The sequence below is a fragment of the Pseudoliparis swirei genome, chromosome 13 (genome assembly GCF_029220125.1).
Source record: "Pseudoliparis swirei isolate HS2019 ecotype Mariana Trench chromosome 13, NWPU_hadal_v1, whole genome shotgun sequence".
In the NCBI taxonomy this organism is placed as follows: domain Eukaryota; kingdom Metazoa; phylum Chordata; class Actinopteri; order Perciformes; family Liparidae; genus Pseudoliparis; species Pseudoliparis swirei.
This window is the reverse complement of record NC_079400.1, coordinates 692,078-704,450: the sequence shown is the minus strand read 5'-3', so window position 1 is coordinate 704,450 and position 12,373 is coordinate 692,078. Positions and strand designations below refer to the sequence as shown.

At 49.5% G+C, this 12,373-nt stretch overlaps 2 protein-coding genes across 2 annotated transcripts; one reads left to right on the top strand and one right to left on the bottom strand.

Annotated features, from left to right (window-relative positions):
* The first annotated feature begins 81 nt into the window (after nucleotides 1-81).
* On the top strand, nucleotides 82-9,313 carry rhot2 (ras homolog family member T2). The gene is made up of 19 exons (XM_056430022.1): nucleotides 82-260; nucleotides 1,012-1,070; nucleotides 3,189-3,270; nucleotides 3,383-3,426; nucleotides 3,560-3,613; nucleotides 3,725-3,777; nucleotides 4,076-4,184; nucleotides 4,338-4,439; nucleotides 4,551-4,649; nucleotides 4,740-4,848; nucleotides 4,943-5,063; nucleotides 5,314-5,398; nucleotides 5,574-5,719; nucleotides 5,798-5,898; nucleotides 6,596-6,726; nucleotides 6,834-6,914; nucleotides 7,001-7,123; nucleotides 7,804-8,006; nucleotides 8,113-9,313. Exons 1-19 carry the CDS (start codon nucleotides 224-226, stop codon nucleotides 8,228-8,230), a joined length of 1,857 nt encoding a protein of 618 aa, XP_056285997.1. The 5' UTR covers nucleotides 82-223; the 3' UTR covers nucleotides 8,231-9,313.
* Nucleotides 9,314-10,384: 1,071 nt separating this feature from the next.
* Nucleotides 10,385-11,668, bottom strand: LOC130203548 (histone H1.0-B). The gene has a single exon (XM_056429837.1). It carries the CDS (start codon nucleotides 11,453-11,455, stop codon nucleotides 10,859-10,861), a length of 597 nt encoding a protein of 198 aa, XP_056285812.1. The 5' UTR covers nucleotides 11,456-11,668; the 3' UTR covers nucleotides 10,385-10,858.
* Nucleotides 11,669-12,373: the final 705 nt, after the last annotated feature.

Sequence of the window (12,373 nt, the reverse complement as noted above, 5' to 3'; positions counted from 1 at the left end):
TGTTCGGCCAGCAGGGCGCGTGTTCGGCCAGCAGGGAGCGTGTTCGGCCAGCAGGGAGCGTGTTCTCACGGTCTCCTCTGTGAACCGGAGTGGTTTCACCTTGGGTGCACGGCTCTGTGGAAAGGCACACGTTTTACTATAGCTTGTAATTTAGCTTTCAAATGAACGATCCGTGTCACTGTAGGACTGCAGCGCGTCTGACTGTTCGTCCAACAGGATCAACATGAAGCAGGACGTCAGGATCCTGTTGCTGGGGGAGCGTGAGTCACTGACGTCTGCCCACAAGCTAACGCACTAGCGTTAGCTAACATTAGCTTCTGTCGCTAACGGAGTGTCGGCTCTCCTTTGTGTTTCCTCCGCAGCGGACACTTTATAAACATGTCTGCTAACTTAGCTCACAGTAACTCTGGTTTTAAGTTGTGAACGGTAACCGGCAGCTAGTTATCTAGCTAGTAACTTAGGTAACGTTAACTTGGTGAACGTTAACTTAATCTGCTGAACAAAAGTTACCATTTTTTTTCAACTTAAACGTAAAGACACGTATTGAATTATCTTATTAAAAAAGTTATGCGAGTCGGCGCATTGACATGTTAGCAAACTAAAAGACAACATTAACTTCACCGTTGCTTCCTAAACTAGCTCAACGCTGATGGAGCGGTTAGTTAACGTTAACCTGCGGGTAGTTAACGTTAACCTGACTAACATTAACTACATATCTACACTCTAATATGACCAGGCTTCTTTGAAAGTGGCCCTTTCCCCATGAGCTCGCTTAATTGCATGGATAACGTTCCGTGTGGATGATGCATGTGACTCTACACTAGAGTGTCATATAATAATAATAATAACTACAGGGTCGGCTACCCAACGAGCAGCACCTTCAGTGCACTAGCGACATGCTAACCAACAGTTAGCTGGCTAGCAGCTGATGCACTTTTACAGGAAGGGCTATGACGTCATCACACGAGTCTTTCCCTGGCAGCTCATCTCTCTTCGTGTCTCTTTCTGCAGCCAAGGTGGGGAAGACGTCCCTCATCATGTCTCTGGTGGGAGAGGAGTTCCCCGAGGAGGTACGGCTCAGAGGACCTCACCTGTGTTGACGCGTCACGCTGGACTGAGACGACATGTTGACACCAACCTGCGCCATGCGGCCAGGAGAATTCAGTTCATTTAAATTCAGTTTATTTGTAGAGCCCATTTTCACAAATTACAAACTCCCCTCAGAGTGCTTTACAATCTACACATAGACATCCCTGACCTTTGACCTTTGACCTCACATGGGATCAGGAACAACTCCCAAACAACCCTTCAGGGTAAAAGGTCAGACCCCTTGAGGAGAGAACAGAGGAGGATCCCTCTCCAGGATGGACAGGTGTAATAGATGTCATGTGACCAGAAGGAATCATTACACACTAATTAAAACACAGGAACAACACAATGAAGATGACAGTGGATGAAGAGTTGGTAGTCGGCATATTCCACCATCCAGACCTCCACCATCCATCAGATGGAGGTGGAGAGGAGGAGTGGGCGGAGTCTCAGCAGTGGGCGGGGCTTCAGCAGGGCCATGGCGTAGTTGGTAGTCGGCATATTCCAGGATCAGTATAGTTTAGTGTTTCTCTGGGACTTTTAGCTACTCTTAGATAAGGTAAACTTGCTGGCAAATGTATACGATTGTAGGAACACCAACATGTTCTATATCATACGTCTGGTATAATGACTAAAACATGTTTCATCACATGTCAGGTAGCAGACGCTTTTATCCAGAGAGACTTACAATAAGTGAATCAACCCAGAGTACAAACTCAGAACTACAAGAATACAGAAAGTAACATTTCTTCAAGAAAGTCGAACTACAAAAGTACCACAAGTAAATAAGTAAGAGACATTTAAGAGCCACTGAAGTGCTAATCTGTGTTTTAATCCAGATATATGACATTACATTACATTACATGTCATTTAGCAGACGCTTTTATCCAAAGCGACTTACAATAAGTGCATTTCAACCTAGAGTACAAACTAAGAACAACAAGAATACAGGAAGTAACATTTCCTCAACATAGTCGAACTACAAAAGTACCATAAGTAAGTGCTATCTAAGTGCCACTGAAGTGCTAATCTGTGTTTTAATCCAGATATAGTCGGAAAAGGTGTGTTTTCAGTCTCCGACGGAAGATGTAGAGACTTTCTGCTGTCCTGATGTCAGTGGGGAGCCCGTTCCACCACTGAGGAGCCAGGACAGCAAACAGTCTGGATGTAGAGTGATTAGCTCGAGGTGCAGTAGTCACAAGTCGATTGGCTGTTGCAGAGCGGAGCGAACGTGCCGGGGTGTACGGTGTGACCATATCCCGGATGTAGACGGGCCCGATCCGTCTAGAGCACGGTACGCCAGGACCAGTGTTTTGAAGCGGATGCGAGCAGCCACCGGTAACCAGTGGAGAGAGCGGAGGAGCGGAGTGGTGTGGGTGAATTTCGGGAGGCTGAAGACCAGTCGAGCTGCTGCATTCTGGATGAGCTGCAGGGGTCGGATGGCCTTAGCAGGTAGACCAGCCAGGAGGGAGTTGCAGTAGTCGAGGCGTGAAATGACCAGAGCCTGGATCAGAACCTGCGCCGCCTTCTGAGTAAGAAGAGGACGTATTCTCACATGACATCTATGACACCTGTCCATCCTGGAGAGGGATCCTCCTCTGTTCTCTCCTCAAGGGTTCTGACCTTTTCCCCTGAAGGGTTGTTTGGGAGTTGTTCCTGATCCCATGTGAGGTCAAAGGTCAGGGATGTCTATGGTTACAGATTGTAAAGCACTCTGAGGGGAATTTGTGAAAATGGGCTCTACTAATAAACTGATAATGTAGCTGACGCTTTTATCCAAAGCAACTTCAACCCTGTTGCACTCAGACACTGTAGAGCAGCTACAGGGAGACACTCAGGATGAAGTGTCTTGCTCAAGGACACATCCACTAGGGCGGGGATTGAACCGCCAACCCCCTGAATGAAAGACGGACCTGCTGACCTCTGACCCACAGTCAGAAAAGATGTGTTCTTAGTTTCCGGTGGCAGGTGTAGAGACTTCCTGCTGTCGGCGGGGAGCTCGCCCCCCACTGAGGAGCCAGGACAGCAACACGCCGTCTGTCGTGGGAAGTAGACGCCTGACGGCGTGATGGTTGACATGTTGTCTCTTTCTCTCAAAGGTTCCCCCCAGAGCTGAAGAGATCACCATCCCCGCTGACGTGACTCCAGAGAAGGTTCCCACACACATAGTGGACTACTCAGGTAACATCACCTGAAGGCGGGGCCAACGTTAGTCCGCTGACTTGTGGGTGTGGTTGACAAATAAAAGTCTGAGTATCGTGGCGTTGATATCCATTTATTTATGTCCTAACAGAAAAAGAGCAGACGGATGAAGTCCTCAGGAAAGAGATCATCAAGGTAAATCCACCTTCAGTGAGCTGAACACCTGGTTTAACAAATGAGATCAAAACCAAATGTCAAACTAAAGGATTGGATTGTTTCAGTTGGGGCCTAAAGTCCCTCACAGCTGTTGTGTCTCTGACCCACACAGGCTAATGTGGTGTGTGTGGTGTATGACGTCACCAACGAGGAGACTATAGACAAGGTACCTGCTGCTTGATGTGTTGTCCCGTCAAAGCTTTCCACTGAATGTTTATTAAACGACTAAATGCACCTCAAACACACATTACACGTGTTTCTGCCTCTTCTGTTCCAGATCAAAACTAAATGGATCCCGTTGGTGAACGGCGACGCAGAGAAGGGGAACAAGTACGTTCATGTGTCTGCTGTGTTACCTGAGGGCCTCGGTGCCGGTGCACCGTGCGCTCTTCCCTGCTGTTTGCAAACAATGTTAGCAAATGTGGTAATCTGAGTATTTGGTGCTAAACGGTCCAGAAACAGACTCGTGAGCATCAGGAGGAGAGCCGAGGCTCTGGGACTAGTGGAGGTCCACTGCACTCGCTCCGTTGGAATGGCAACTGATGTGTATTGCAGGAATACCTGTCTTCAAACAATGAACCACGATGGTGTGCTATCGTGAGTTGACCTGCCGCCGTGTGTTTGTCAGAGTTCCCATCATCCTCGTGGGAAACAAGTCTGATCTGCGCTGTGGAAGCTCAATGGAAACCATTCTTCCCATAATGAATCAGTTCTCTGAGATCGAGACGTGTGTTGAGGTGAGACGCGTCCTGCATACACACCTGCTCATCGGAGCATTGAAATACACACGGTTGCCGGGTCACGCAAATATTTAGAAATGCACCCTTTATCTAACCTTTACATATCTTGGATCATTGTATTCATTTGTTCTGCTGTTTTTCTCTTTCAAGTGTTCTGCAAAGAACTTGAAAAACATTTCGGAGCTGTTCTACTACGCACAGAAGGCCGTCCTCCACCCCACTGCCCCTCTCTACGACCCCGAGGACAAACAGGTCACATACTAGTCACCTTGAAGTCCCTCTCTTAATCCACTTATTTATATCTGTAGGAAAACGATTGTTTTTATACTAATAAGATTTTTGTCCTCCAATATTTGTCCCCAGCTGAAACAGCTGTGTGTCCGCGCCCTCAGCAGGATATTTTACATTTCCGACCAGGACAATGACCGTATCCTCAGTGACGCTGAACTCAACCGCTTTCAGGTAACAGTTAAAATCACTTCCCATAATGCTCTCTTTGCTCAAAAGCCATGCGTCTGCTGTATAACGAAATGAATCTATATTTATGTGTAGAAATCTTGTTTTGGGAATCCTCTGGCACCTCAAGCCTTGGAAGATGTGAAGACAGTAGTCTGGAAGAACACCAATGACGGCGTGCAGGACAACGGCCTGACCCTGAGCGGTAACCGGCGCTCCTGGATGACAACATGCTTTGTAAACGGAGGCGTTGCAACACAATCAACTCATCGCCACGTTGTGCGCGTCTTCTTTTTCAGGTTTCCTGTTCCTGAATACGTTATTCATCCAGAGGGGCCGGCATGAAACCACGTGGACTATCCTCCGGAAGTTTGGTTATGACGACAACCTGGAGCTGACCGATGATTACCTCTACCCCGAGTAAGTCCGTGGCACTATTGTACTTCACCTCAACCTGGATGTGAATGTTTATTCTGCTGATAACGACAACAGGCGGCATTGCAACAGTCTTGGGGAGTAAAGGCCGCTGTGCATGGGTTCTGCATTACCATCGATCTCCTATTTGCCGTATGTCTCCTCAGTTTCCATTGGGTTCGTCTTTGTTTTGTGTGTAGCACTATCTGGGAATGCCGGGTGTCTAAATATCTAATTGTATTTTTTATGTTGTCAGACTCCGAGTTTCTGCCGGCTGCACCACCGAGTTGAGTCACTCGGGTCACCAGTTCCTCCAGCGGCTGTTTGACAAGTACGATGAAGTGAGTAGCAAATGTCCCACTGGACCGTTGATGCTGTGAGAAATGTGATCGAAGCATTACGATGATGTATGGAATACATTAAAGTATTCCAATGGCTGCCAAGTGAAACACATTCAAACGGTAACGCTGTCTCCCTCCATGTCCCGTCAATAAGCGGCTCCCTCTGCTCCCTCAGGACAAGGACTCGGCTCTGTCGCCGGCGGAGCTCGGCAACCTGTTCCTCGTGTGTCCGTACCCGCCGTGGGGGGCCGAGGTCTACCTGACGGTCCCCACCTCGGACCAGGGCTACATCTCTAACCGCGGCTACCGCTGCCAGTGGACGTGAGTCTCTCCCCGCTGGTCCACCATGTGGTGCTTTGGCCCTTTGTGTCACGTGTGCATCGATCCCTTCACCTGCAGGCTCTCTGCGTACTTTGACATCCACCGTTGCCTGGAGCACCTGGGCTACCTGGGCTACTCCATCCTCACTGAGCAGGAGTCACAGACTGCCGCCATCACAGGTGTGTTTGTGTGACTGACCCTGAAAACAGCCAGTAAATCAGAAAGGTGCAGACCACGTCCCTATGGAGCACACCTGGGACATGCTGTACATCCTCGTCCTAATCCGGTCCACTGCAGCCCAACAGTTATATACTTGTATTTGTCCTTGAGGTGAGAAGGAACAGGCGACACGCTTCCCCTTGCATGTGTCGTGTGGCGCATGTAGCGTCCCCACATATGCATACAGTGTTACTGACAGTAATGATGATTTGTGATTGATTGAGCCCGTATGAGGAGCCTCTCTGTGGCTGCGCTTGTCTGGTGTCTCTGTGTCTGAACGACAGTGGGAGGCCAGTTGTCAAACGCTTGGAAAGTGATGTAATCTGTGTCTGCTCATCACTCCTTCATCCTCCGTCTCAGAGGAGAGGACCTTTCAGGTGACCCTGCTGTCGCTGCCAGGCCCGTAAGCCTCGGAGATTAACCCGGATCTTTTAACAAGGGGACGAGTCACTGGTTGTAGCATGAGCCCACCTGCTGTGTGTTGTGCTGAATGAACCTTGTAATTCAGAAGTGTCGGTGATGGTGGTTAATGTATTTGTCGTGGTGCTAGCACCTCGCTCTGTCAGGCCGTTGGGTTATCCAACACATCCATGTGACATCTGTTCAGACCCTGGCCTGTGAGCGGGGTTCACACGGCGTGTTTCTGCGTGTGTCCAGTAACTCAGGAGAAAGAGGTGGAGCTGGAGAAACGCCAGACGCAGCGCTCGGTGTTCCTCTGCAAGGTGATCGGGCCGCGGGGGACCGGCAAGACCACCTTCCTGCAGAGCTTTGTGGGCTGCAACGTTGGGGTACGGCGCCGGCTGCTCGCCTGGAGCCGTGAACTTCTTCACGTCTCATTATCACCACGTTGTCGTTCTTTTCCTGTCTCCATGTTTTCTCCTCTTCTGCTTTCTAGAATAAAAGACATTCCAGCAGTGCCTTTTCCCCTTACGCCATAAACACCGTCCAGGTCAGCAACCAGGAGAAGTACCTCATCGTAAGCGCTTCCCATCCTGATCTTAATGTCCACGCTTAACCTCTGACCCCATTAAAACCACGGGCGCACTCTTCTGCTCCCTGCAGCTCAATGAAGTGGATGTGGAGGTGGACTTCCTGAAGGCGTCAGACGCCAGCTGTGATGTTGCTTGTCTGATGTACGACGCCAGTGACTCGCATTCCTTTGACTATTGTGCCAGTATCTACAAGGTCCGTACCGGCCCGGCTGCAGAAGCATTTCATTGATTGTCTCTCTTCGTTTGAGCCGTCGAGGGCCCGCTCCAGTTTGTGCTGATGTCGGCATTCAGTCAACCAAGTTGAGAATGTGGTGGTTCCCTTTATTGCCTGGAGCAGTTTCCACCTCACAATTCACTACTTTAAGAAGAGTTGAGCATGGCCCATATTCAATAGATATATTTACATATGATCAAATGATTCTCTCTACTTTAGTTATTATTCCTCAATGAATTTATTCACTATTCTGATTATTGGTGGAGTTAAAGGCCCGATGTTAACAGGTATGCATTACTGTCTCTACTCTCAGCCTACATCCACACGACTCCATCTTCTTTTCAAATAAAAACATTTCTGTCCACAGCGTTAACGGAATAGTTTCCCGTCCATATCGTCCTGAAAACCAATGTCGGTTCACGGACGCGGTGCATGCGTGTGAACAGGAAGCAGAATGGACCCTCTGTTGTTTTGAGTTGCATAAGATCTGTGTTCCTGTACGAGTTGGGATCAGAGTGATTCATCCGTTGCTTCGGTTTGATTCCAGTTATCGTGTCTTACAATAAAGTTTACCTGAATTTCCTTCTGACCGACAAACAAAGTAGATTCTCTTTCCTCTCAACTGAAGTTTTCACTCTTTGTCCCCATGTCTTGCTCAGCAACACTTCATGGAGAGCAACATCCCATGTGTGCTGGTCGCCTCCAAGGTGGACCTTCCTGAGGTCAAGCAGTCTCACGGGATGACTCCAGCAGAGTTCTGTTATAAACACCGACTGCCTCCACCTCTGCCCTTCTCCGGCCTGTTCCCCGACTCCACCGGCGGGGGCGTCTACAGCCGGCTGGCCTGGGCAGCGGTGTACCCGTACGTATCCGACTGACCTCTAATCACCGAGAACATGGAACCTCTCGAGAGCAGCTCAGCTGATCAGCTTGTATCTGTGGCTGAACGATGTGTGTGTCCCCTCCAGACACCTGAATGGTTCCAGCGTGAGCAGCTCGTCGTTCTGGCTCAGAGTGGCGTTGGGCTCGGCCGTGGTTGCCGTTCTCGGCTTTGCCGTCTTCAGAGCCGCCGTCAGACTGAAGTGATCAACAAGCAGCGGAGCGTCTGTTTTTCTTTCAGCTGGCGCTCCGTCATTGAAGACGCACCATCAGAGACCAGATTTGTTTTACCACCCCCCCCCTCCCAAAACAAGGCTCCAAGGAATTCTTCATAATATCTTCGCCCCGCTTCACTTTGTCTCTCGCTCTGAGTCGGCTGACAGGCGGCTGGAAGCTGCCGGTCCCGTTGTTCCCCGCGCTGCTGCGCTGGTTCGGCCTTACGTTGTCCGACCGGGTTAAGTCGGAGTTAGACAGTCTCGGTGCACCAAGAACTGTTCTCATCCAAACCGGTGCTTTATCAAAGGGTTGGAAATGCAGCAAGTTCTTTCCGTCTGATCTGTTTTCAATAATGTGTCGGGTTGCGTGAGCTTGGGGAGTTTTTAGAAACTATACTGTGTTTCTTTAGCAAAATGTAGAAAAATGCCAAATTGGCTCGACTGAAGAACCAAAGTTCAGCACAGGGTTCATTTTTAACAAACATCCCGACTGCTACTGAATATCTCCAAGGACCTTCTGGCCATGCCACCTCAGTTACGAGATATTCTTATCTGATTTGCCAAATAACTATAGCTTCAATGAGTCGTCGGCGCATGTGATTTGCCCCTGATGTGGTGTTGATCAGCGAGGCCGTCCTCCACTCATCTGCTGTGGGTGTGAGATGTGCATGAAGAAGAAAGGTGGTTCGTTGTTTTTTTTGCATCTGCCAAAAGTCTGAAAATATTTTATCCGGTAAACCTTAAATATCTGGTCGAATTAATCCGTTTCTTTCTGTTCACGAAATGGAACTCATTGACTTTTGATTTAGACAAATGGATTGATGATGTGTGAATGCTCTCTTCATATATTCATATACCTTCTTACATGATCTGCCATTGCATTGTTTTCCAACATGACTCGTCAGGTTGTGTGTTGCTTTGTTGCCGGGGACCTGCTGTTTCTGCAGAATACACTTCTGTGACTTTTAAAACATGGCTGTTTTTATTGAAGGAATTGAACTGATTTCACTGCTTAATAAAAGACGTGACTGGATGGGGAGCTTTTGCCCAAAATACGTTATGGATGAAAGACGAATATTGTGCTTTTTTTAATATGTCTCAGCTGAGTTTTCAGTATTTACCTTGTGGAATCTTTGCATTTATTTTATTTTTTTTAGAGCCGTTTCACTCGGTTAGTTAGATGATTTAAAGATAATGAAATACAGGCTGCACGGTGGTGTAGTGGCTAGCACTGTCGCCTCACAGCAAGAGGGCCGTGGGTTCAATTCCCGGTCGGGGCGGTCCTTCTGTGTGGAGTTTGCATGTTCTCCCCGTGGCAGCGTGGGTTCCCTCCGGGTTCTCCGGCTTCCTCCCACAGTCCAAAGACATGCAGTCAGGTTAATTGATCTCTAAATTGCCCATAGGTGTGAATGTGAGAGTGAGTGGTTGTCTGTCTCTATGTGAGCCCTGAGATGGACTGGCGGCCTGTCCAGGGTGTCCCCGCCTTCGCCCTGTCAGCTGGGATCGGCTCCAGCGCCCCGCGACCCTAATGAGGATGAAGCGGTATTGATAATGGATGGATGGATGAAACACAGTGTATAGATGGTAAATGTGTGACTTTCAGTTTGTCTCCAGTCTGCTGCTGCCGTCTCAGTCCCAACGCGATTCTCAAAGACACCGCCAGGTGGCGGTGTTGCACGCCCGGTGAGGCCAGGGAGCGGGAGCGCAGTGACGAGAATAAACGGTGAGGAGAGTAACTGCTGCTTGTGCTCACTGGTGTGTATTTCGTGAAGTTTTTGACTACACACAATGTGGTCTGTTCTTTACATACAATGTAACCCCGTATCTCCGCCATGTCACTTTAATTTGTCCTGGTCATATCTCCACGGGCTTTGAGGGACAGTGTTGTCGATGCGCGTCAGCCTCTCACAGCCTCTTCCTCAGTGGAGCTTCCATGGGGCTGTGTCTGCCTGGTTCTCAGAGGCTTCATCTTCATGCAGGGCGCTTCATGTGTCCACGTGTCGAATGCATAGGGACAATGTCATTTGGCTATGAAGCAGATTATGTAAAACCTATTATTCTTTCAAAAGGGACAGAAATCCCTCCGACTACTTCACCCAGTAGATTACGCACGCGTAAAATGCGCGCAATAAGTTGACCCGACACATTTAGTAGAAGATGACAGGTTTATTGGGTTGCAGTAAACAGTCTTTAAAGGTGACTGAACACCACGTGACATCTGGAGACGAGTCGTCTGGACATCCACGGAATGGAGCCTGGATCCAGAGAGCAGCAGCTACCTGTGGCGCATTGTAAAGAGCAATGCTCTCCATTGTCTCACGATATCTTCGGTTTGACCCCCTGCATCAACGATGACTCGTCCCAAGTCCAACTGTATGTACATGTGTTTTCCTTATTAAGACTAGTCTAGCCAGTATATGTCCAAGGATCGGATATAAATTAATATTATCAACGCCAAATAAAAAAACGCTCACAAATATTGCTACAGCATCTAGAAGCTATAGTTCAATAGAGAGAAACTACTGGTCAAAATAGCATAAGTTTGCATGAGAGCGTACAAAAATAATACATATACGAAAACATTTCCTTAAGTATGTACAGTGACTGTCTTCATGTCCTTCTACTTCTTCTTGGCTGGCTTGGCTGCCTTCTTGGGGGTCTTCCCTTTGGGCTTGGGGACCCTCCGCGCGGCTTTGGGCTTCGCCACCTTGGCTGCTTTTTTCGCGGGGGACTTCTTGGCTTTCACCGGGGACGCCTTCTTCACGACCTTCTTCACTTTCTTCGCAGCTGCCTTCTTGGGTTTTTCCGGCGTCTTGGCAACTTTCTTGGGCTTCACCACCTTCTTGGGTTTGGAGGGCTTCGCCGCCTTCTTCGGCTTGGCCGGTGCCGGTGGCGGTGGCGGTGGCTTGGCGGACTTCTTGGAGTCGTCCGGTTTGGCCCACCTGAAGGATCCGGAGGCGCCGTTGCCTCTGGTGTGGCGCAGGCTCCCGTCCGCCACCATCCTCTTCAGGGCCAATTTAATCTGCACGTCGGCGTTCTCGCCCACCTTGTAGCTCTTCCTCACGAACTTCTGGATGGACTGGCGCGACGCGCCGCTCCGGCTGGCGTCGTGCGCGATGGCCGCTCGGATCATCTCAGAGTATTTGGGGTGAGAAGCGGGTTTCTTGGGCATGGCCGCCTTCTTGGCTTTGGCCGGAGCTGCCGACGTCTCTGCCATGGCGACTTTCCTTTTTCTGGAGTTAGTTGACAAACAAAAAAACCACCAAAAACAAGTCCGATGTAATTCCCTCTCCTCGGCGTCAGAAACGGAAATAAACAGAATAACGTTTTCCCCTGAAAGTCCGGGTTGGCAAACAATGCCACCGTAACAATAAAACACGATGATCCTCGCGAGGTGACGCGTCGGTGCACCGGATACCGTAAGAGTCTTATTCCACAGGCGCCTCGGCGAGCCTATGAAGCCGATCTGCGGACGTGATTGAGAACACCAACTGCCAGCAGCTGATCTAGCGGACTCCGTGGAACTGGCGCCGGCCCGTTTGTGTTTCTTCGTCCTCCAACTCCGGACAAATAGAAAAGCTACGGCTCGGTTCTGATCCACAGAACGGCATCGGCCGGTAGCAGGGACGTTGAGCTTCACGTGGACACGCTTTGTGTCTCGTGCCCGCGCCGAAGAACAACTTTTATTCCGGGAAAACCCGCTGGAAGTAATGCGCCCTGTGCACACATTTGCACAATTCGCGTTAAATTGACCCGAACCGACGGAACCTGGCGCCAAACCACAGCATGCAGAACCAAACGACGTCTCTGCTGAAGCGGACGCACGCGCGTCGGTCGGATTCCCGTTTCGTTTTTGCTTTTTATTCATCGAAACGTTTCCCCAACTAACACAGTCCGGCCATTGACTTTGAATGACGCGGTCGAGATTATTTGCCGTTAAACCTCCTATAAATGAGATGTCACGGTGTCGCAGCTGCAGGTGACTCTCGGGACCAGGGCGTGGGTCCAGAGCGCGGGAACACGCGGCGGGACTTTATGTGTCTGACGGTTTATTCCGACAGAAGCTTCTCACTGTCACGATGGCGGCAGCGCCACCGGGCAGGAGAGCTGCCAACACCTCCAACGATCAGGAACT

Excerpts from the sequence above, each read along its gene's own strand:
- rhot2 (XM_056430022.1), top strand. The coding sequence starts at position 224 with ATGAAGCAGGACGTCAGGATCCTGTTGCTGGGGGAGC. Across the intron at positions 261-1,011 it reads GATCCTGTTGCTGGGGGAGC|CCAAGGTGGGGAAGACGTCC; the intron begins GTGAGTCACTGA and ends CTCTTTCTGCAG. Across the intron at positions 3,778-4,075 it reads GACGCAGAGAAGGGGAACAA|AGTTCCCATCATCCTCGTGG; the intron begins GTACGTTCATGT and ends TGTGTTTGTCAG.
- LOC130203548 (XM_056429837.1), bottom strand. The coding sequence starts at position 11,455 with ATGGCAGAGACGTCGGCAGCTCCGGCCAAAGCCAAGAAGGCGGCCATG.